The sequence below is a fragment of the Patagioenas fasciata genome, chromosome 1 (assembly GCF_037038585.1).
Source record: "Patagioenas fasciata isolate bPatFas1 chromosome 1, bPatFas1.hap1, whole genome shotgun sequence".
In the NCBI taxonomy this organism is placed as follows: Eukaryota; Metazoa; Chordata; class Aves; order Columbiformes; family Columbidae; genus Patagioenas; species Patagioenas fasciata.
The window spans coordinates 200,005,128-200,030,801 of NC_092520.1; the positions used below are offsets into that span (position 1 = coordinate 200,005,128).

General features: G+C 39.7%; 1 protein-coding gene across 5 annotated transcripts; it reads right to left on the reverse strand.

Annotated features, from left to right (window-relative positions):
* Positions 1-442: 442 nt before the first annotated feature.
* BCAP29 (B cell receptor associated protein 29) lies at positions 443-23,720 on the reverse strand. 5 transcript variants are annotated; one of them, XM_065857669.2, is made up of 8 exons: positions 23,595-23,720; positions 23,038-23,141; positions 20,297-20,397; positions 18,037-18,187; positions 13,411-13,546; positions 10,698-10,803; positions 2,752-2,852; positions 443-1,410 (listed from the first exon to the last, which is right to left on the reverse strand). In XM_065857669.2, exons 2-8 carry the CDS (start codon positions 23,127-23,129, stop codon positions 1,372-1,374), a joined length of 726 nt encoding a protein of 241 aa, XP_065713741.2. In that variant the 5' UTR covers positions 23,130-23,141; positions 23,595-23,720; the 3' UTR covers positions 443-1,371. The 5 variants fall into 5 exon arrangements, with proteins under 5 accessions (XP_065713741.2, XP_065713734.2, XP_065713750.2 ...); XM_065857662.2 differs by having other exon boundaries at positions 23,497-23,629; XM_065857678.2 differs by having other exon boundaries at positions 23,493-23,629.
* Between the last annotated feature and the right edge of the window lie 1,954 nt (positions 23,721-25,674).

The window sequence follows — 25,674 nt, forward strand, 5'->3', positions numbered from 1 at the left end:
TATTTCAGAAGGGAGGTAGGGAGGAAAAAAAAAAAAGCAGCATTCAACCATTCAACTACATCACAAAACCTGTGTGCATGTGGGTATTAAAATATGTAGCTTTTCCTGAAAGTTTTGATATGAATAAACGAATCTCCAGTGTGGCAGAACACACTCTGTACTACTTCAGCAAGGATGAAGTATTTTTTAAAAACATAAGCATATTAACATAGCACATTAAATAAGAATGCCTTATAGTACTTAATACACCGTGGTTAAATTCTAAGCTAAACAAATTCTGTTTCTGGATAAATCAAAACTATCCCTATGAAGACAGCTGTATTTCCAGGAGAAGTTAAACATCACCAAATTAAAAGTGTATTTTGTTCCTTGTGTATATGCCTATTAACTCAGATGAGACAACATATTGGGAGATATTTACATGAATAAACCCAGAAACTCATGAAATTAAGCAATGCCTTTAATACAGCAAACATATCCAACTTTCAAACGTCCACTGGAACCAACAGAAAAGAAACTCAAACCAACTTTCTGAATGCCAAAAGGGCTTATGCAAAACAGTGCATGTTTATTTGAGGTATCGTATCCATGAAAACAAAACAAAACAAACCCGACTATCTACATTTAAAAAGAATTTTTACTTAGCAAGGCAAAAGAATTTAGGTGGCACATACAGAGTAAACATGTCAACAACGTAAAAAAATACAGCATGTTAATATCAACCGATCCCACACTTTGGTTATGAAAACTGAAATAAACCAATAAAGAAAAATAATCCAGAGGCATGCAAAATGTCAATATACACTCATCCATGTGGCCAAGTGAAAGACACAAGCTAGTGAAATGGATTCAGAAATAGTCTTTCTTCTTTATTTTTTTTGATTGATTGTCATTCAATTTTCCACTGAAATGGAATGGCTGATGAAAAGCTTTCAGCCTTCTTCAACTCACCAGTACCTGAATTTCTGAAGACTCCAAACAGATGTTGCAAAGGAGGTTTAGGTAATTGGGTTTTTGTGATACAGCATGATATACAACCTCGCTGAAGTGCTACAAGCAAATGGTGCATGATTTGTTACCCTTCCAGAAGGCAAAAGCTTGGAGAAGTCAGGTTGCTCCAGATGGAACTGAATGATTTTCAAGTTTCTCCTCACAAGAGCAGTGACAAACTCCATGGTAAACTGGGTAAGCCACTTAATTTTTTATTTGCAACACGGAATATTTTGGCAACCAAGATACATCAGAGGAATCTGAATAGTGACCATTTTTCAGAAAAATCAGGTTTTGTTTCAGATCTGCTTCAGATACCTAAACAGCACAAGACTTTCCACATTGAAGCAATCATACCAATGCCACCAGTCTCAGATGCACCTACAGTTCTTTCTTGTTTTCCGCTTCATTTAAACTCTTCTGAAAAAGAGACAGATTAAAAATGTTTTATGTTTGGTAATATTAGAAACTGCTGACTCCAGATGCCACATTTTGCCCCCTTGCAGTTGTACCCTTCGAAGTTGCAGTCCCATCAATCCCACCCCACATAACATTCGCATTTCTGATCCCAGTACAGTAGCAGCCAGGCACTCCACTGCTGCTCCCTGCTCATGGCACAGCAAAACTGTGCAGCAAACTCATCAGAAAACATTTCCTGATATGAGCTGATTTATCCTTTGGAGCAGCACCTACTGTGTGCTCAGTACCTTCTGTTCTTTCCATTCAGAGACAAACACAGAAAACTGTAAGGATGTGTGTTCTAGACCACAAGACTGTTAGAAATGCTGCAGGACTACTATGGGTCATTACACAGGGAAGCACAACAAAGACAGGACATGCATGGTGGTCTTAATTCAAACACAGAGATCAGTTGAGCAATCTCTGTGAGAGCATAAGGTGAGGCTGGGAAGCACTAAGTGGCTTCACAGGGTACAGGAAAAATATAACCAGCTCAAATTTGTCCTTTTTAATTTTATTAATACATGACCAGCGAACAGCTCTTCTTGAAAAGCAGGTCACCATAGTTTTCACATCAATCATATATTTTCTCCCAAGACAGGTTAACTTTCATTTTTATTGAATTTCATTGAATTCTAACACAGATGTTAGCCATGGAATATACAAACACCTGTCAGACAACTTAAAGAACAGGCAAGGCTCCCAGTTCTACCAGAAATAATTACTGTATATATTACATGTATTATAGCCATGTGCATATTCAAACCAAATCAAATCGCTAATTCAGCTTTCGTTTGCTTTTTAAAAAATTTTTGTACTTCAGTTTGAGTTTTTATAGTAGTCTGTTTTTAGTCTGGGCTGTTTGTTGTTGGTTTCTTTTTTTCTCTTGCGCATCAACAGTATTGCAACATTTATAATCCAGTATTGCAAAACCATGTTTAAAGAGCAAACAAAATTACTCTTACAAATTATGTATATACCACACACACTACTCCTATCATTTTCTTACAAGATTCCAGTTTGATCATCACATACAAAACCATCTGAACCTTATCTCCCAAGTGACAGCAAAATAGAGTCTAACAATGACCTGAGCTTTGTCACCTGAAGTGCAAAAAAGAAAATGCTAATAGCTTTGCTGCCCAGTCCTTGAAAAGAAAAAATTCTATGAAGTTTAACATTGTAACTTTATGCTGTAAAAGATTTTGGTGAATTCTCTTGCATAATAAATATCCAGTAAGCAGAATTTTTCTGGTACAATTTCTGAACATTGTGCTCATACAGCGATCCAGAACCACCTACCTGAAGCCGTTCATATTCTTTCATCAGATGATCATATTCTCTTTTAAGGCCTTCAGACTGCTTTTTAACCACAATCACTTCATGATTTGCCTTATGGAGAGCTATAAAATATGAGAAATAGTGTTTTAATCATTATTTGTATTCCTGCAGTTCCTCAGAGCCCTAGTTATGTATTAAGGCTCCACTGCACCCACTGCACTAGACAGTCCTTCCTCTAAAAAAAAAAACAGAAAAACCACTCTTTAAATTTAAAACTGAGCATTACAGATGGACAAAGAAAGAGATGTGCAGGACAGGGAGAGGAAAAAGAATGCCTTGTGTTCAGGAATAGCAGTGCAAGGAACAGGAAGGGGCTGAAAGAAAGGTAAGGGCAAGATCAGTAACCTGCTGACAAAGGTGACAAGTTACTGATGACTACAGCGTTCTGTCACATTGCAGAAGACAGTGCTAGAAAAAACAAAACTCTGCGACCCCAAACCCAGAACTGTCAGCCTTCTCAAAACAAAGAGGGAACTCAAACACTTGGCAAGATTTTAGCAAAGCAACTGAGGCAGTCCATAAAATGTGGAGGGGTAAAAAATAGAGAGATAATATATTATTATAGGAGCACAGACTCTCCTGCTTTTCACCCCATTATGTATTTTACTATGCATGAGTTAATTCATTAGAAGCATCACGTTATGGATGAGAAGGCAGAAATGGTAGTGATAAGACAGACAACTCTGAACAGGTTTCTAACACAAGAAGAAGTAATTATTACTTTACTCGCAATCTCAACAGCAATAAGTGAAGAGAATATCTATTCTGCAGTACAAAGCTGCCCAGGATTCTGTAGAGGCTAATTTGGAATGAAGGGCAAATCAACATAAAATTTCACAAACCCATTACTCCTAACCGTCATGTAATTATCCAAGTAAGGTCATTTAGACATTTTTATATTCCTCTGCTATAGATATCTAAGGTACCTTAATCTATTTTTCCAGTGTAGTAGCACAAGCATACCCTAAAACTTCATTTTTTCATGCTAAAAGAGAGAAACGTTGTTAATGACCTATAAGGCGGCCACACAGAGCCATATTTAAGAAACAAATTTCAATAGTACAAACAAAAAAAGAAACATTTACAAGTTTCCTTGTTCCAAAAATGTGGATCTATCCTTTGACTGTGAGCTGCCTCAGACAGGCTGTTCTTTCCCAGGGACCTCTAAGAATTGCAGCACCTCTGTTCTCAAAAGATCAGGGGCTAGATGTCTTTTTTTGTTAAGCACCCAGCTGCAAGCACTCTGCTCTGAACCATGGTTCTACGTGGCCACAAGGTTCCTGAAGCATCAGGACACATGAGATTTGACCACTCTTCTACAAGCAAAAAGGAAGACTCCATCCCTAGCTTTTCTACAATTTTTAATTAATTAATTTGTATGTACAGATTCACAATAATTCTCATTTTAAAAGCCTGCTAGTTATTTTCCAATAACAGGACTTTTACCTAGTCTGAAATTCTGGTGTACTGAAGTTAATTTCACTTATGTCTATTGATTCCAACACGGTCACAAATTCATCCCACCTTTTTACATCCTTTCTCTCATTTCCATACTCTTACACAGATACCCTTCATCCTTTAATGTATTCTTGACAGCATCACGGCAAAAAATGTTTTCTAAAGGTTTTGGTATTTGGAATAACTAAGATTTCCACACACCTAACAAGATAAAACCCATTGCACTTACTCTCTTCTCTGATCTTCCTATTGTTTAAAACATTCAAGAGTAAACTTTGGAAATCACTCCAAATTAAACTTGTGACAATTTGATAAGGTTCTGTATTTTAAGTTGTGTGCAAAAACCACATGCATACCTCATTTCACCTCTTCAAGAGGTGAAATTAGAAAGCTAGATTTAGCCTTTGTTTAAACATTCTTGCACATAATTACAGTAAAAACTAACAATATCTAATTTCTGCAAAAGTTGTAACTTAATGTTACTGATACTATTTAGCTGTTTAAAAGCAGCAGCACAGTACTTTAGTTGCAACTAAAAACAACTGTATCTTTAAAACATGATCAAAGTATCTAAAAGTATCTGCAAAGCAAGAAAGCAAACAAGCTGCTGCATTGTTACAATGTTTTGACCAAAACAGATGTGTGACAGGAATACCTCACCTAACCCTAGAAGAAGAAAAAGCAAAGAACAGATTGTCCTTTCCACCTGTTTTGGCTAAGGACAAAAAAAAAACCACTTTAAAAAAAACCCAAACCAAAAAACAACCCAAAACCTACACCACCCAACCAAACACAGACTCATTCCTGCTGGAGTCACACAATAAAAAAAACCAAGGCATAATATCTTTGACAATGTGAATTCCCTAGCATGCCAACTTCTCTGGATGCTTTATTGTACACAGAGACCATCCACACATCACTGCTCAACTATTTTGCCATTGCAAGAGCACCGCAGTGCAGCCAAGTTGATCATACAGGTATATTGTTTGTCATATGGATCGTATCATATGAACAGTGATCCAGCAAAAAACAGGAGATCTTTTGTGTGCACAATACAGCCAGTAATTATTTCTAGCTTCCATCTGGCCTGTTACTTTCCAGGAGACAGAACATCTGGACAGGCAGCAAGTAAAACCCAACAGCTGATTGTTCCTACCAAGTAAATGCATGAGCAAGCAGAGGCGAGAATCCTGCTTCTGTGTTATTGCAACTAACGAGAGGTATAGTCAGTAAGTCCCCAAACTGGAATCCAGCTTCAGTACTGGGACAGGTGGGCTATTCTTTTTCATTCCTTCTCTTCAAAGAAAAATAAAAATACTCCTAGGGCAGTGTATCAACAGAAGACATGGAAAATTTATTCCTTTACTTCTCCCAACTTGTAAATGTTACATTAGTTGATAGACTCCCAGTCACACATGAAGTGTAGAGAACTTGTCCTTCCCTTACCACATTCTCTGTATCCTGTTCCAAGAAAGATAGTTTACTTTAGATTCCTCTTAAGTTGAAGAAGGATGAGGAATAAAATTGCTCTGAAGAGGTTACCACAGCCCAGCAGCTGTAGCATTTATATTATCTTGCATTTTAGCATGGATGGAGAACTGAACAGTAAAACAAAACCAAACAGCAACAAAAGCAACCAATGATTCTTTGAGCATTTCCCTGCACAACTGCTAGTCCCAGTCTGACTAAATCACTTGAGTTACAGTGTTTGCTACTAAGGAAACGATGTGGAACTTAAATTAGCATTGCTCACAATACAAGTCTAAAACCCAAATGATCTGGACTAGTTTAAGACTAAGAAAGATCTTTCTCTTTCAAGAGTCTTCAAGTTGAGAAAGAGCTATTCACATTTAAGAATTTAGGCACTGACGGGACAAGAGGTTTGCCAACAAATACGCTATAAAGCTTGGAACACAACTCCAGTCAAGTAATTCCATACCAATTCTGAATTCTCTTCTTAAGGTGTAATGGTCAGAAGAAGCTTAAAAAGAGAAGGCAGGGCCAAAAAACCCCAACAAATACACAAAAATTTGCTCCAAGTACCTCTCACAACCTCAAATTAAATTTTGTTACAGGATGTTACAGCATCCTTCAAATGGCATAAAGGGCTTTGTGTAACAAAACCATACTTGCTGTATGCAGTGACATCCCTTCAAATCAACAAATATGAGTATCAGCTCTTGTGGCATATGACATTATGTGATGGCTCACACCAAGGTTATGATCTTGCAGTTAAAAAGTAAGGTTAAGATGGACTTTGTTTTTAAACCTCCCTCTACCATTGCCTAAATAACACAAGATTGTGGCCAACTCTTAACTTGTATCTCCTGTTCCCAGCTCACAAAAGAAAGCTGAAAGGTTTGTTGTTGTTGTTTGTTTTGTTCAATTGTTTGTTTCTAAAAACTGAAGTGCTTCAGTGGAACTCAACATAGATCTAATTTTCATACATGGCCCTAGCCTGCCTCACCACACAAAAGCCGAGCTGAACTCTCCCTAGAAGCAACAGTTCTATTATATGAAATGTATCCCAGTGTCTGTATTGTTTACGTCTTCCTAACACCTAATACTCAAGTGAGAGCTCTACATCTGTACATGCATTCTTTATAGAACAGTCAACAATTAAAAGCTATTTCCAAACCAGTTCCCCACATGAATTGTTCCTCTCTTACAGTCTCCTACAACACTATGCAAACATGAAACAAAAAGCACTCTTGTGACACATTCTGTACACAAAACAAACCTCATTAAAGGATGCACAGAAGTTTCATCAGCATTTCTTCCTGCCCTACTGTATGCCTATGACAACAATATATAAATAGAGTACTATGAGAAAAAGCTGAACTAAAGTTCAAAAGCACCTAAATGGCTATGGCAAGTCATTTCTTCGCAAAGTAAAATCCTAATGGCAGAGACAAAGAAATGGTTTGGGTTTTGTCTTAATGTGGCACTACAGACTCAGCTCAAAGATGCAATAAAGCCACAGCTCAGTAACTGCACACCGGTGCTGGGAACTGCAATGTCTGTCATGCTGCATCAGATGCAGGCAGAAACTGTAGGTGCTTGTCATTTGCCATGAAATGTTGTTAGAAGAGCGAGGGGTTGATGAGCTGGACAGAATTCTGCCAACAGTGTGTTCTGATGCAAGACTTGATCAATATTAGCTGTTCTGTATAAATTTCTGTTGTGTAAATGAAGCTGTAGCCTTTATTATACACTATCATAGCGTCACCAAAAAAATTATCTGAGGCAGAAAGCGAAACAGAACAGTATCGCAGAAGTCTCCTTCCTGCCCAAAGGGTCCCATAATAACAAATGGACATTTTACACATCAGCATTTCCATAACACAGAATCTGTGAGCAAGAAAATAAAGTTCATGCACCAAAAGTGCCACTCCTGTCCCCACCCTAAGGACCGCTGTAAGGACAGCTGCTCTGTGAAACTTCTCCAAGACTTTGTCCAGTTGCAGATAGTTTGCTTTACTGTAGCTTTTTGGATAATTTTCAAAACTATCAAAATGAAACAATTACATAGCACATCTTCTTTCCCCAGAGAATTCCTTTAAGTTGAGACTGGCAGCCATGCTGAGACTCTTTAATTATCTGAATTAATATTTTGTTAGAAATACATCTAATGTGTAGCAGGAGAAACATTCTCACATCTACACTGGGTGCTCCTAGGAGTATGTTTATTTATTTCTAGGTATCAGCAAGACTTTTTCATAATATACAAGTGTATCGATAAAATATCATCTCAGAAGGTTTCTAAACAGTCATGTTATTACATGTCCATCAGGTATGCTAAAAATGGGTTTAGGCTCTGGAAATGCTAGCCCCACTGCTGGGTGCCTATAAAGCCCCCAGTATGTGGATGTGCAATAAACTTGTGAAGAACTAGCCCCCCTTTGCTTCAGTTTCACAATAAAGTGAAAGAGGGCATCAAGGTGGATAAAAAAGTTAAGTCTGAAAAGAAAAATTTGGCTGAAATCTTTGTCACTCATTTCCAACCTTTCCTCAGACTTTTGTAATTTCACTACTCAATCCATCTTGTATTTTCATTCTTCCTCTTCACCTGTCCAGAGCACACTAAGTGGCAAAATGTCTTTTTAACTTAGGTTTTCACTTACAGTTAAGTGGGCAAACAAATAAGGTAGACTGCAATTCCTGTAAAAGGTAGAAAGCTGAAGAACTAGTGATGAGTCTCCTGTCAGTCTGCAATAATCATGGTCTACACTATAATTTCAGTCAGAATTTCAGAAAGAGGAGACGTATAGTATTTTCTCTGCCAGAAGTTGTAAATACTGGATCAAAAACTTAGAGAAAATGTGGATCTCCCCTGAAGTCACAGCACTAATCTGATACTAAACTACATTACTTACATGCGAAGCAGACTTATATTTAGGAATCCTCCTGGGTGCCACTCTATTGAAGGAACTCACCTTTCAGCACATGGCCTAATATAAAGTAATGTATCACCCTATCACCATGCATAAGTAGCTAAACAAATGTTCAGATCAGAGCAATGGATATTTGAAACTGCTTTGTGAAAAAGATTAGACTTGTCTTTTTAATCCAAGCAGCAAAATAAGTCAAAACCCCAACCAAAGAAGAACAAAATTCAAATTTATGACTTGTACTGATACTACAGCTAAAGAAGAAAACCCCCAAAACCCAAACCAGTAAAGTTTTCCTTTTTATATGAGTTTTGCCTTGTTTCATTACTAGGTGACACCCTCCATACTCCTCACTCCTTCCCCTCCCCCCAAAATTTCATTAATTGGACTTTGTGGACACAACAGAAAGATTACTTTGGTCACGTGAGCTCAGTAGCATGCAACAAACTGTTAAAAAGAGTTAAAACAAGGGTTTCAATCTCAATTTTGATTTTGCATAATGCATAGCTGACACCTAGTGAGCATGAAACTAGATATTCGCCTGCTCAGTTGCAAAAGTTTCAAAAGAAAAAAAAAAGTAAATTCAGTTCACACTAAATCTTTAACACTCCGCAGAAAGCTGTGCCTACAAATGTGTTTATTATCAAGTACTTTAAGCTTTTTGGCTATCAATTTGCTCAAAATAATGTATAAGAAAATTTACAAAAAGTAAAATAGACATGCCTTAAGACCATCTAGCTGATGATGGTAATTAAGGTAACCATGATTTGGCAATGAGGGGGATAGCATTAAAGGGAAGGGTTGTAAATATTTTCCTATTCATTTCTTAAAATGCCCCTCTCCCCCTAACAAAAGACTCAAGCATGCCTTAATTTATACATCTTTTGGATGGACAACAGTCCACAGGGAGAATGCAGCTGAAACAGCATGAGGTAAGCCTATTTATTCCTTAGCTTTCTCTGGCATTCCTGACTGAAAAGCTTACATTATATTAGTGTTACATACCACCAGTTAGTTTAAATAAAACCTATGCATTTAAGTTTTTCATTGATCCTGTCACTTCAAAGGCAGTTTTCCCCCCTTTCTTTAAGAAAACAGCAGGAGAGGGAAAACCCAGAATCAAACGTGCCTGAGAATGTGAACTAATGAGATCCACTATTTAAAGACTCTTGCTGCCTCTAGTCCAGCTGAAAACAGCTGTTCTACAGTTCTTGTTTGCCTTCCCAGTGGACAATGAAAAATGATTTATGAAACATTTGTTGTTATTTATAGAGCTTTGTAGCAGTGACATGCAATATGAAAGCAAGGCTATGTTTTGATGACAACATGCTATCTGGTACCACGAAAATCTGTATTTTGTTACCGTCTGAACATGTGATTAATGCTTGCAAGGTCACAAGCAGTGTTATCTTAAAAACACTAATTTCAGATGAGTGTGTGTTCATAAGCATCACACACCTTGATAGATCCCAGCAAGACAGAACCAAACAGGTAAAATCTGCTTCTATCTTAATCTGGGTTGCCAAGAAAGCAGTTTTGACAACCTAAACACGGAAACTGCTAAGAGAAGTATTATGTTACAAACCGCAAGGCATGTTTCCTTGTAGACCAAAAAAAGAAAGATTACAATAATAAATGCCAATGCCTCTGCTGCAGGAGATACATCAATTCAGAAGAGTAGTCCAGGCCTTTCCTGGCAGCTGACCAATACCCTACCTTATAAAAAACATCCCATTTTACACAGGGAGAGTGGCTGATATATATGACATGAAAGATCAGTCTGAGGCCTATAAGCAACCTGCAATTGGTTCCATATCTTGGTTATGTCATTGATGAAGATGAGCCAACACCACTTAAATAGATAATTCAATTTGTTAATAATTACAATGCAACCAAGTTGTTCAAATTACACCATACATGTTTCTATAATGAAAACGTTTACTAAAATATGGAAATGGCAACAGCATGTTTTTCCAGTTCCTAGTCAAACGTGAAAAAGCCCCAATCCAAGTGTTCTGATGAAGTCTTAACTGCAAAGAAGTCCTAAGCAACACCTACCATTTGAGGTCTTCTGTAGTTCTGCTTTCAAACGTTCAACTTCCTTCTTCAACGTCTCATCAGTTACTTCCGATGACTCTTTATCACTTCCTTTTTCACTCAAGGCCTATTAAAAAACACAGTTGCTACAATTAATTTTGTTCAAATTTGTCTGACATTGACACCAGAGAATGTCAGCCTTGATCTTTCAAGGCGACACGTTTTCTCAAATGCCGACTGACACTGACACATACTCGTTCCAGGAAAAGAACAAAATCAAAACCCCTCAGTGTTTTAAGTTGATAGTAATGGTATACTTGTAATAGTGTGGCATTACCTCCCATGTAAGAGTACTTTGTATCTCCGTATCAAGCCCATAATTTGTGTGAGGTTATAAATGGCTTTTCCAGAAGACTAATGCCAGGGCTGCAAGTGACAGAATGCTGTCATATTTATGTGCAACGTGTTCTAGTAAGTTATTCTGATTCAAGTAATGTAATATATCACAAATCCCTCACTGTAGGTTTGCAGCTACTTCTTCAATCTTCAGAATACCTCAATACTCAGATTTGACTTCCACTGAAATTAAGAAAATGAACTAGGAAAGCTTTCAGGAAGAGCCCTGTAAGTACTAGACACAAGAGCAGTATACTCCTTGTACTCTAAAAATGTTGGCACTATTATACTTAATGCACACTCTTATCATTAAGGTAATTAGTATTGATGGCTTAAAGTATTAAATGTTAAGGGTTAGACCCCATAATTAGACCCTTTACTCATACAGCCTCTGTTATCCAACCAAGCATCATCTTGGTCATGAAAATGGCAAAAGAAGTCAAACGTTTAATGGGAAAAAGAAAAGCTGAACAACTGAGATGAACAGTGTTTGAAAAACTTGTGATGTCAGAGCTTACTGGGCACTGGTGGGAACAGAGGGGAAATATTACTCTAGGAATAACAATAAGAACTGTCTATAAACACTGGTAAACAATCCAAATAAAAGAGCTGAAGAAAATTTTCCAGAAACAATTTAACCAAAGAGCAGAGATTATATTTGACTGCTGGTAACAAAACCATAGCCAATTTGTCACGAAATCAGCCATGAATTGCCTCCTTTACTTCGTGTTCACCTCTTTCTATTAATACAAAAGTAGTTATTTCTGTCGATTTTTATCTGAAGTCCTGTGCTCCATGGAACCGCTGAACAAGAGACAGCACAGACCTAACACACTGGAGTAAACTTACAGTATTTATACGCACAGCTATTGCCCTGTGTGCAATTGCTCTTGCCTCTCTCCAATGGGGAAGGAAGCAGCTTGTAAATGAACAGAAATGCAGGGCCCAAGCCACAGAGGAAATTAAGTCATAGCACCTCTATAAAGTGAAAATAAACCAATTCTGCACACGTTGCTTCCCCAGCACAATGGAGATCCAGCCAACACGTGCTGGCTGTACCTGGAGCTACCACAGTTTTTGCAAACTGTGCAATCAAACACAAACAGGAACAGACAGCAATGCCGCTTCCAGTTTCTGGCTTTTGCTTACAAGCAGCTAAGAGAATGTGTTGCTAAGAGAATGTGAAAGCAGAATAAAAAGAGGACTTTTGGCCAAATCCCAACAAGACAGAGAGAAGAAAATAAAGTAGTACCAGTATGCAGTAAAGAGACAGGAAGGGACTGAGGAAGGGACTCTGGATCATTTTTCCAACATATCAAATCCCAAAACTTTGGAATAATTTCGTACTTGGGAAATACCTAATACGCACTCTAGTGATCCTCGTTTTAAGACACCTCTCAAACAACTGGATTTCTGGTGTCCTTTACAGTATTTTTTGTCCACAGTCTGTTCTCTTCGAAGATGTATTACCAAAAAATTACAGTGCTGGTAACCACAGACATTGCTTCAGACAAACTGAAAGAAAAACTGTACACATTTGCAGTGAGTTTTATTTTGACAATGTGCCAGACTGAAGCTTATGGTCCAATCTCTTCCAACGGAAGTTAAACTAACCAATTATGAGGAAAGATTTCATACATTTATCTTCATTATCTTTGCTGTCTTCCCTCCCTGCATACAACTGCATATTGAACCACAACAGACAAATGATAACTTAATTTTCTCCATTCTTCTCACAACAAAAACACATCTTTGATCCATTGGCAGTTCTTTTAAGTAGGACATTTTTGGTAGTATTTTCATTAATACTACAGCAGTGCTTTACTGAGAAAGGAAGCTATTAAGAAATGGGCTGACCCAACATAAAAATAGATGCAGGAATACAAAATAGAAAAGACCGATTTTGCAAGTTCGAAAAGACATTTCAGGACTGGAGTAAATCCTGCACAGAAGAAACAGTCAGTATGAGAACAGCTATAATGTAGGCTTTTCTGTACTGGACTGCTATAGATCTTAACTAAAAAGCCAACTCTTCAGGATAAAAAGAATAAAATTAGTGTCTCCCTCTTGCTATGACTAAATTCAAAGAGATATTTTATGAATATATTACAACTTGCATGAAATTAGTACTGGAAAGACAGATTACTTTAGCCTCCTTTGTTAATAAAGTGCTACTGAAATTTGTATTCAGAATTCTGAATTGCATATTGTAAGAACACTGTTCTTCCTTTTTCCACCAGAAAAAAAAACCAAACACTATTCAGTAGTAAACCATTCCAGAGTACTTTGTACTAACTACTTGCTATATAAGAAAATAATTTAAAAAGTTCAAAGATACCTCTTGCAGCCTTTCATTCTCAGACATGTATTTTTTGGCTGCTTCAGTAGCATCATTTACTTGTGTTTCCAGAGCTGCATGAGATGCCATTCCTTTTGCCAGCTGAGTAAGAAGGGTAACAGTACGCCTCAAAACACTGGTGAAGAAACACAGTGAACAGCAGAGTAATTCACAACACAAATTTAAAACAAACAAAATGAAAATACACAAACCAAAACAACCCCTTTTCTCTCTCTCTGCATTGTATGTGAAAACAAAACCACAAGAGGACTGTTTAAGCACCTGAAAGGAAACATCCAGGCTCATCGATGACAAATATTAGTTAAGAGACAGAAAATATTTTCATTGATCAAAAATCTGATTTTTACCTGATGCGGAACCCCCCTCCACCCAAAATCCCGCAGCCATTATGGGGTCAGAGACCTGCTTGCTTAAAGCCTGAATACATTTACATGACCTAGTGTTTTAAATAGGATACATCTCTGAATACAACACCCAAGGAATGTATTATGGCAATGAGTACAATGCAAAAAAAAAAAAAAAAAAAGAACCAACCCAACTTCATAAAAGGCCTTACAAGAACAAAATCAGCAATGTGAGTAGATTAATCTTCAAAGTGCTCTGTCAATACCATATAAATCAGAACCTGCATAAATGTCAGCACTCGTATGGCACCTCAAATCTAAGCTTGAAAACACCTCCCTTGATCTGATCTAGTGATTGCCTCCTTGTGTGACTCTACTTTCATTATTCATGTTGGAGTATTTCAAAGCAGTATGTTGCTGAATCAACGAAAGGTCAAAGCAACACTGAATTAAATTAATTCCTGTAATACAACTATGCAGCTGCTCTTCATAAGAAATTTGAAAATGCAAGTAATTGGGTTTTCCATAACTTAAAGTGCATTAATAGAACTTTTGATTTTCAAGGTAAGCCATCCTCACCACTTTTTCGTTGAAAGCTCATTTTCTTACTTTTTTGGTTTTAATAAAAAAGTTAAGGCCCCCATGTCACTACTTTTCCAAGGGTTAGCATGTTGAATGTTGGTTATTAATCTATGGATGCAGCAGTCAGGAGTCAGTAAAACATTGTTACTGAAACAGAATCACAGAATCATGTAGATTCAAAGGGGCTTCCAGAGGTCATCATGTCCCAGCCCCTGCCCAAAGCAGGAACAGGTAAAGCAGATTGCACAGAGGCTTGTCCAGCTGAGTTTGCACTGTCTCTAATGATGGAGATTCTACAATCTTTCAGGTTCGCATCCTATTGCCTCTGTCATTCCTGTTCTTCCTGAGAAGACCTGGCTTCATCTTCTCTACATCCAGCCACGAGATAGCTGTAGAAAGCAACAGGATCCCCCCTTCAGTGTCTTTTTTTTATTTCCTGGTTGAAGCCAAGCTCCCTCATCCTCTCCTCACAGGTCACATGTTTCAGCTCCCAACCTTCTTGGTGCCCTGTTGAAGTACTCCAGTATTCTGGAGAGTCAAAACTGGACATTATCCTGCAGCTGCAGTACCACATGCATCAGATAAGAAAGGAATAACCACTTCAGTTGATCTGCTGGCTACACTCTTGCTATTATGGCTCAATACATTACTGACTGTCTACCAAGATCCCCAGGTCCTTTTCTACAAAACTGTTTCTACTCAGTCAGCCAGCCCTCAGTCTGGATGCTGTGCAGGGTTATCCTACAAGATGTTGGAATTTGCATTTGCCTTTGTTGAACTTAATGAGATTTCTGGCAGCACATTTCTCCAACCTGTCCAGCTCCCTCTGAACAGCAGCCCTGCCCTCCGAGGTGTCAACCACCTTCATTTGGTACTGCCTGCAAACTTGCTGAGAGCACATTCAATCCCATCACCCAGGTTGTTAATAAGGACATTCAACATTATTGAGCCCTGTACCAGTCCCTGAGGGGCACTAGCTGGAATCTGCATTACTATCATCCTCTGAGCCCAAAGTCCCAGGGAATTTTCTACCTCCTTCTTTCTCCACTTCTCCAGCCCACATCCCTCTACGGTTAGGCTAACGGGATACCACAAGAGACTACATCACAGGCCTCACTAAAGGCACAAAACATCTACTGCTCTGTCCTTCATTCACACAGTTAGTCATCTCATAGCAAAAGGCAATAGGGATGATCAAGCATCACTTTTCCTCAGTAAATCTGCACTGGCTGGTCCAAGTCACTGTATCCTTCATGTCCATTGAAATGGTTTTGAGTAAGATTTGCTCTATAACCTTTCCAGGGACTGAGGCAAAGATGCCTAGTCTCTAGTTCCCTATATCCTGCTTTTTATCATTCTTGAAGACAGGTGCAATGTTTGCCTTCTGTAGTCACCACGATCCTCCCTTCATCATCATGATCTTTCAAACATGACAGAGTAGGGCCTTGCAATGACATTGGCCAACTCTCTTGCACACAAGGGTGCATCCCATCCTAGGATGTCACGGACTTGCATATGCCCAATCTGTTTAAGTACTCCCTAGCAACACCTTCCGCTACTGTGGCTAACATTAACATTTTCCAATGACTCTCCTAGCAGGCTCAGGGAATTGGGAGGCCAAACAGCAGTCTTTAACACTAAGAAACCATGCAAGGTTGGTAATGAGACACTGTCTCATTCTTTTCCATATCCTTAATCATCTGGTCCCCTGCCCCACTGAGCAGTGGGCCCATATTTTCCTTAGCGTTCCTTTCATTTTCAGCTCTTCTCATCCCTCTCTAGTTCGGCATGGGGTAACAGAGGGACAGACAAGCCTTGTCAGGCTCTCCACATCGCCCAAGACATCATCAAATTAGCAGATGGATGCCTCTGTCCTACCCAGGGAACAGCCTCTGGTAGCTACAACCCTCCTCTTTTCTGTGCAGACAGCTGGTGCGTGAAGGCTCAGCTGGACCCTAGGCCTCCACTGAGAGGTCATTTTCCTCACCTGTACCCAGTGTTCTGCAATTGCTGAACTGCAGATGGAGAAGAGCTTTTGTTGTGTTGCCAGAAGTGACAAGCTTCCAGGCTCCTCCATTTCAGGAATCTCCATCTACCATTCTTCTGTAATTCTCCTATTGGCTGATGTAATAAAATGAACCAAAACTGACCCAAAGAAGGAACTAGGGGCATCCAAATACCCATTTGTGCCTACATGTGGTCTCATCCTACACTGATACTACTGTCACATAGCCAAGTTAAGGCAACTCAAGGAGCACTTTTTCCTCCTTCTCTGATAGACATCATGCCTGTTTAATGGATAAGCAAAATAGCTCTACTACAAAAAGCCCTTTGATCTAACCACTACTGAAGGAACATTAATTTCTTCTAAATCTTGGTGAAAGGCCAGTAGTCCAAAAAAGGTCTTAAGCAAACCTCTTCAAGACCAGAACTTTTATGCACAATAAAATCTACTAGGGCCACCTGACAAGTTCTCTTCCTTAAAAGCTGAGTGGGAGTAAGATCCTGGGAGAACAGCTTTCAAGTCTAGTGTAGGACACAATCCAGTTTTTTCTCTCTTGAAGCAGAGATCACAAATATATTTCTGCACATTTACTTAACCTTTCTGAAGGAAGACAAAGAACATGAAGTATTCCTATCACTATTATGCAGGGCTACAGCCACCTTTGTTTTTTCCAAGGTTTTCCTGTTCAAGTTTTGTATTAATTTTTCCTTGATGCTTCTTTATGTACAATGCTCATCAATCATCAGCTAAAATGGTGATACATCACTCTAACGGGAAGAAGTTTGTCTGAAATCTCTGACTACACACATCTCTCTTGCATATCTAGGCAACGCCAAGCAGATCACTGAAGGAATTCAGAAGAAGGCCAGCATTCCTTGCCCAATGTTTTTCCAGATATAAAATTGTCTGACCAACATGTGTTTTTCCACTCATTCACATTATCTGTGTCCAATTACTTCATGTGCTCCTTGTCCAACTGAGAAAATGTGTGGCTACTGTGAAGATTCACTGGTAGTCTTGGCTGCTACTGCTGGGCAGTACAGAACTGTCCTTTACATTACCCTGTTTTATTAGCTGTGTTTAAACATCCTGAAAGGGATACCACACTGAAGATCATAACATCATAGTAGGCCAGTTGCCACAAAGTGCTTGACCTGAAGTAATATCTGAAAATTTCTCAGAAGCCGGAACATTTTCCTACAGTTCCTAACTTAGAGCTTTAGATGAAGTGCTTCAAGTCAGATTCCAGCTTTGCTTCTTAACACAGCAGGATGCAATTAATACCAGCTTGCAACGTATAATTTTATCAGTAATTTAGTTTTTGAAGGTTTTTTTTAATTCCAGTTCTCCATGTTAAAAATAAGCAAAACATAGGGCACAAGTTTAAGGAAGGACATGAGTATTCCCTGAAGAAAATTCTCCTGCAAAAGACATGTTTTCTCAAACATTCAAAATGTTTATTTCCACATGTTGCTAACATATCCTTCCAACCTTCAAACATTTGTAAGATATTATTTTCCCCGATCTTACTTGACTCATAGCCAATCTGTTCACACTTAATTCTTTAATCTCCTGAAATCGTCCTTCTATTCTTTTTTACAGTTGCATTACCTTGTGGGATAGTTTCTGTAAGAAACATACTATATAGAATTTTTTTTTTAAAGTTATACTTACAGCCAAAGAAATAAGGAAAAACCTGAGATATAGAGGTTTCTTTGCGATCGGAAGAGTTTCATCTGAATATGATCAAAGGCATTCGCATTGACATTTACAGCCTTTTCCATCACATGAACAGCTGAGTACTTCCTAACTTCTCTAACAGCATCTGCAAAGAAAAAAAGTGTGTTCACATCTGTGGGTATGCAGGTGTGATAAACCAGATATAATAACAGAAATATGTATTCAGAATTTCTGCTCCACGAACAGGCGTAGGAAAAACAGTGACATTACTTCTGTTATCCATACAATTCAGAGACAGGTCTTGATAAATCACTGAAGCAATAGCACATTTCCAGAGATACGCCAAACCATTATTCAGAACATGCTTGAACAGTCATTTCCAACATTTGCACCCAGTCACCGGGGATCACGTCAAAGCAACACATTCTACAAATGTTACCAGAGACCCTATGGAAGGTGTCAAAATGTCACTGCTGGCAACTGAATTAAAACCCAGTCAGTGGACAAACAGTGAGAAGAACAGGAAAAGAAAGGAAAAAAGAGATGCCTTCTGAAGTATTTGCCTCAATGGAATTTGATAGATAAGCATGTATTTTAGTAATGACAGAAGTGTCTACTCCACGCTTGAGTCACGGAGGGAGAAAATGATTTCTATAACATCCATCAAAATAGGAAAACTCTAGTAAGCATCAAACATAAACAGAACCTCAGCTTTCTTTCATCTGCCTTTCATCCATCTTTTAGCTTCCTTTCATCCATCATATACTCCCGATAGTTCTGCAGAAGAGCCAATACACTGCCAACACTTTTCAAAGGACAAAGTAATTAATTAGGACTTAGATCCACATAAAACCAAATTCTAACCCAGTTAAAGAGTTTGTATTATAATCTGTAAACTTGAGGTTATCATACATACTTAAGGCAAATACAACACTTAAAACCTCCTCCTGCACATCAATAAAAATACACATTTCATGACATATCATCAGTTCTTGCAGAATATTTTGGCTATGTGTTATTAATTTGCTGCTGCATTTATCTAAGCAGAAAAATCAACTCCAAAGAAAAGCATGTGTGAATATCATCACTTATGACTGTGTTTTTTATTTAGAAGGAAAAAAAAATATTTGAAGTGAAACTTCAAACAATGCAACAAAGACTAACACCAAACAGAAGTCTGTACCCTTGTGCTATAGGAAGATTCTAGTCCTGCAGTTACCTGTCATCTTACACTATACAGCAAGTATCTCACCACTGCTTTACTTTAGCCCAAATCTGTCTTTCTGCAAAATCAATGACCATCACCAACTCAAAAGCAAGCTGTGGTTCAAGTTTTTGATAGGAGTTCAAGAAGAGTAAATGAAATTCATCAGTTCTCAATCTTAAGCCATTTACTGAAGGACCTACTTCTAAGGATAATACTAAAGATAATTTTTAAAAAGTTAATTTGCATTTCCAGCACCTTTTTAATATCAGAAATATCATCTTGCAGTCTAGTGTGACTTTGTTATACATGCAGTGTACCTGTATGTTTCTCTCAGCAGGCAGTAAACCCAAGCATTTTTTGTTTTTAAAGTAGTTTGGAATTCAATAACATTTTCACTGTAAGGCTCTGGAAACACTTCTATCCATGGAGGAGAACTACTTGATCACTGAAACACAGGAGAACTATTTCCATCCCTGAAATATGGGAGATGCTTACCACACAAAGGAGTCAGGAGAGACATTAAATTAAATCAATCAGGCATATGGTTGCCATTCAAGCTCCAGTTTCACTGAAGCTTTACTCCCACTTGATACACCTTTGGATCTATTCATAGCAAATGTGGCCAACAGCTGGTTTGTATCTGTGCTGAGCAAAAGTACTCAAATAGCCCAGTGCTTTGACACATTCTTCTGGTCTTCTATTTCAACAGCAACCAAGAGAAAGAGTGCCATCTGCTGCATATTAAGCAGCTCAGCCCCATTCTGGTATCAAACATTTTAAGTCCGTTCACTTGTGTGAGAAAGTGAAACCAAACAGCAGCCTCAGCCAAGCTCCGTTTTGTCTCCTCATTCTCTATTACAGCATTACTGCACGTGGATTCCCAACACAGATGCAGTTTAAGTCTTCACCTCTTCCATTCTATTGTAGAACTTCTAAATAAATTAGCCGATTTACATTAGACTTGAATTCTTTCCATTAATCTACTGCCACAAATACCACATACTGGTTTTTTTCCCCCCATTCGTTGAGAAATTATTTAACGCTTACCAATAAACAAGACGATCAGCAAAACTATTATTGTAAGAAACATCTTGTTCCAAAAAACTGCCATTTTGCTCCATAGAGGAATCATAAAAATCTTCTGCCATCTGTAAAATAGCATTGTGTTATTCAAAAATAATTAAACACTAAAAGAAAAGCATAATAACCTCACAGAAGAGAGCCTTGTTATTGATAGGAGACTTACGTAAGGTCTCTAAACAGCTGCTTTAATTGCAATGTAACTTGGGTATACATAACTTTTCCAATAATCCAACTTGCTTATCTCTTTTGTTTCTTGTCAATACAGGCAAAGACAGTTGGTTCAATTTGAAAACTTCTCTCATGATAGCAGGTACTCTCCAGACGTGTTTTCTTCTAGCTTTTACTTTAGCTAACGTTATTTTGTGTTCAGTACTGACCACAATAAAGTCAGGGATGGGGTAAAGACTGTAAAAACACATTCCATTGTTTTTATTTATATCCACTTATACTCCTTGTTGCCAAGTAAAATAAAAACCCTCCACAAATTAAGATTGCTTCTACCTGCCTTCTTCAGAAGGCTTATCTTTTATTTACATTCTAAACTGCAAATGACAACGAAAGGATGAAACTTCTGTTTATACTTTGTCAAGTGTTAAAACTTCTTCCAAATGCATAAATTTGTTGGTTAAGGAAGCAACTTCAGAGGCCCAGTGCTGCTGAAGACCACTTTTTTTGTTTAAACAATCAGTTGCCTATTCAGTATTAGTGCATGGAGGGCTCTGCAAGAACTCATACTTGCAGCACAAATTAAGAACATGTGATGTGCTCAGATGAACTGAAATCCACAAGAGACAACAACGGAACAGTTACTTGTCCTTTCCGCAGGTTAGGATCAGTGCTGCTGCAAAAATGAAGTAATACCAAGTTATACCAGTAGGGATGTAACAGAGACATGACAGTCATCACCTGATTATGTCAGGTAAAATTCCCTTTTCCTAGGAGTACTTACATTTTTTGGAGACTGTTCAAATTTGTCCTTTAACAAAGCAGTTTCCAAGCTACTATGAACCTAATTTAAATCAGACTGTAGCATCACCTTCTTTTGGTTATTCACCAACAAGAATTAAAATATTGTAGCACTGTCTGTCCACAAACCTCATTTAAATATTTTAGTATAATCCGCATTATTCATAGCACAAGATTCCTGGGACAGTTTTGTTAACAAGACAACTGAAGGATAAAGCTATTTCGCTCTTTCAGAAACCACTGTTCAAAGGAATAGCCAAATGCTACAAACCAAAGGCAAAAATCTACCCTTTGTATGTAATTAAAAGGACCGCGCTTAATGTTTGAATAAATTTTGGTAAGACTGAAGGTGACGAATTTGCTTTTCAGCCACAAAGCCTGGCTTCAAGTCCTATCTATGTTGTAAGTGAAACCTCTTTCAGCACTCCCAATATACTGTGCATGTGTCATCAGCATGCAGAAATTCTTGCAGCAAGTTACTTCACATAAGCCATTAATAATCTGATAATTATAGCTCCCATAATACTTCTCCCTTCTTACATACAAATACACTTTTGATTAGAGAACAAGAGAAATTATGAGAACTCAATGATTTATGTTGAAATGCTGAACTCCCAACAAGCCAGCTTGTAAAAATAAAAGATTTTAGAACAGTTTCAACTTCTGAAGCTGAGGCAACATGACTAATCATTGATATCAACTGTGAAGAATCCAAACATTGTCAAGACTCTCCCACAGGTTTAAGTAGTTAAATTCTGACTCTTCACACAGTAGACTTTTAGGATTTGGTCCTAAAGATATTACAGTAAAAGCTGCATTCTTCATTCCAAATATATCTAAAGATGCAGAAAATCAATCATGTAACAGTTTTTAGACAACACTGAACAGCAATGGTTTTGAAAAACTTTAAGGTTTCATCCTACTTTTTTTACAAATTACTGATACTCTCGAAAGAAATAATGAAATCACAACTGTTTCTCTTGACTCTTTCAGAGACACTACCTTCCTTCCTATGCAAGAATAAAAACATTACCAAATTTGAGGAAGCTTGCTTACTTACAGGAAACAAGATAATGCTGTAAGCCAGGCCTTTGCATACAACACATTTTGTTTATTTTCCTTACTAAGAGCATTTATTTTACAATAATGAATTATTTTTATTAATGTTTGTTTTCAAGAAGTATTATTATTTTTTAAAATCTATATATAAGTTTACAGAGGCCTTGTGAGGATTTTAAACAAACAAATACAAGTTTCTTACAGCCCTTACACATCCTGTGTGTGGTTAACTCCGAATATCCGATCTCTCTTATCTGTCCAGCACCCACAATGCCTAGTGAACACCAAAACATTGTAAAGCTGCTCCTCCTCAACGTAACAACTAATGAAAAGGCTGCAAGACCCTCGCTTTTCCGATGGAGCTCATGTCATGGGAAGGCAGATGCTCTCCCGTGTTCTGGCTACCCCAAAACCCCCAAAAGAAGACAACGTCCCGCTTGGAGGTGAAGAAATAAGGGCCCCCGCCGCTCCCGGATCAAACAGTAGCGTGTGGAAAGCTAACATAAAGCTCCCTCAAAGAGCCTTACCGTTCTAGAAACTCCTGGTGCCGGAGTCCCGCCCAGCATTCCTCCAGCTTAGCTCACTGCGAGTTTAAGACGCAGCAGAACTTGGTGTTTATAAAAACAAAAATGTAAAACAAGACGCCGGAGCTGGGGTTGGCCAGCAGACTGGAGTCCTACCTCAGCGGGGAGATGAACGGCAGGCAGAGCACCAGCAGCACTCCGATCTCCCCGTACAGGAAGGTGGCCGCTGCGGTCCACTGGAAAGTCATGGTCCCGCACACCTGCGGAGGAGAACGCAGCTCAGGCCCGGCCGCGGCAGCTCCCGCGGGCCCCGGCTCCCCACGGACTTTCGAAGGGAAGTATTTCTAAGCAACTTAACCGCAACTAGGGGATGGTGGTGTCCCTCTGTACTGACTTCCCCTCCCCGGGGGCAGAGCGTGTGTCGGCCGAGGCAGGAAGCTGGGGCCCTGGTTCCTCACCACCGCCCGGCTGGGCGGGCAGCGCAGGGCCCGCTGGCGGCACCCCCGTGACGAGAACGCAGCACCGCCCGGGCCGCAGGCTCCCTCCCCCCCTCAAGCGCTGCCCGCCGCCCCCATACCCCCTGCACAGTCTGAGCCGCCTCGGGCCCCTACCGACCCCCCGCACAGCCACTCGGCCTTCGCAGCCTCCTCGGCGCCCGGCTGAGCCTGATGACGGCAAGCCGCTCCCGAAGGGGCGGAGAGCGGGGGCCTCACCCGAGCGGGCAGGGGCTGGAAGCTAGCGAACCGGTCCCTCTATCTGGTGCTGAGGGGCGGCCACGCCGCGGGCCGGACGTGCAGGCGGGGGCCAACCCTGCCCCGCCCGCAGGGCGTGGGCCGGGCCGGCCCGGGGCTGAGTGACATGGCCGCCGGGGCTACCGACGAGAGGTGCGGGCGGGCCTGGTGGGAGAACCTCCTCCGGTTTCACCCGGGGGAGCGGCAGGCTTCCCGCCGTCCTGCCCACTCCTCAGAGCCCACCTTTAGCTGCCATCCCGGGCTCTGCAGTGGCGGCTGCCGAGGGGTTTGTGTGGGGCAGCTGGAAAGTCGAGTGTGACGGTGGACGGGAATTCGCTGAGATGCTACATCTCTGTAGGAAAATGCAGGGATCTAGACGTTAAGAAAGGTTAAAATTAGTGTATTTTTCACGTTTAAGGCATTATTGTAAGCATTTTGCTGCAGTATCTTGCAGTGATCATCCCACTGCTCCATGACTCGAGCTTATTCGATCGAGGACTTCAACTCTGCTCTGTGGCACGCTGAATAGTTTCTGAAGTTCAGTTAAAATATTGTGTGTCACTGTTCCCCGCCCTCCCCCCCTTGCCCCGGTTATACTACCTTAATGTATTAAGATCCTGTAAATGTTTTGTCAATGAAAATAGGGCCATTATTCATGAAGACACCACAAATAACAACCAAACAACAGTCTCGAACACTCTTAAACAGGTCTGTTTGGACCTCATGAATAATGCAATATTCCTCCAGAAAATCCTGTTCCATCCTGCTGTCCCATGCGGTGCTTTTTATCAGCATAACAAAGCTCCAAGCACATTATTTCCATGCCTTGGTACCCATTTTCCCATTTCTTGATTATCTCTTTCGTCACCCTTGCAACTCTTCTTCATAACCATAATCCCTTTTCCCTGTTGTTCCCAGTTTTGCTGTATCTGTACCCACATGCAGTATTTCTGATGCTGTTACTTGGACAGCCTTGGCCCTGTGTGATATTACTGAGGTACTGATATTGTTATCGGGCACTCCTGCCCCTGCAAGTTTCTAGTCCTGAAAGGACTCCCCCAAACTGCTCTCCAGTTATCTGCATAGTTCACTTGTTTTTGATGTAACTCCCTCTTAACTACCGGTGAAATCCAGCCGTCCATTCCAGTGCTATCTGTGGCTTTTGCCACCTTCTCATGCTGTTATATGTCACAACCAGCAGCTTCATGTCACATCCAGGAGTTTTCTGCACCCTGTTCAGTGAGCTCAGGCCAGGGCCCCCTCAACAGTTTCTCTACTTGCCTGCAGTGCTAACATCCTGAGGTGCTGCTGGTGGAAGAGGTTACCTGGTCTAGCTGGGCATCACCAGCCCTCTTGACACAGGTGCCTGCTTTTGGGAATTCAGTCCCAATTAATTTCCATGAAATTGAGACAGATTAAATGCTGTGAATAGTAGCTTTTGTTACTCTAATCCATCTGAACTGAAACTGGGTAGGAAATTCTTGCATAAGCAGTTTTGAGCAGAGTTGTTTGCAGCTGCTCACAGTCTGAAATTGTTTGCAGTTAAAATTTCCCAGGTCTGTGGCCTGGGGATGGAGCCAGTGTGTTAACATTTTCCTGGTTGCTGCCAGGCAATGTCTGGATGAAAGGTTACATCCCAAATAATTGTTTATGCATAGCAAACACTGGAGAGTGACACAACCAGCCATTTCAATCCAATCTACACAGTGCAAACAGCCTGGGTTTTCAGAAGTATTTCTCACATGTTTTCATAAACATATTTAATCAGAAGCATAGACAAAACATAACCTCTTAGTACATCCCAGTAATTGCATTTTAGCTATTGGCCTACAGCCATTATACTTTATCGAAGCTGTTAAAATGTTATTAAAGACTTTACTTACAGAGCAGTTTCCATTTCTGAGCTGCTTATGTACTTCTTCCTAGCTGCACAATGACGGGCTGGATTTGCACATCCTTGTTACCAGAGACTCTGATTCTGCTTTTTCGCTTCAGGGGCATCATAAGATCTCAGACTGACTCTCTCTGCGGGGACTGCTGTGCGCTGCCCCTGCAGCTGCTG

Bases quoted from the DNA above. Each gene is read 5' to 3' on its own strand.
- BCAP29 (XM_065857669.2), bottom strand. From the start codon at position 23,129: ATGACTTTCCAGTGGACCGCAGCGGCCACCTTCCTGTACGGGGAGATC. The intron at 13,547-18,036 runs GTAAGTATAACT...TTTCTTCACCAG, and splicing joins TTTTCCTTATTTCTTTGGCT to TGTTTTGAGGCGTACTGTTA. The intron at 2,853-10,697 runs GTAGGTGTTGCT...CATATTTTATAG, and splicing joins ACTACAGAAGACCTCAAATG to CTCTCCATAAGGCAAATCAT.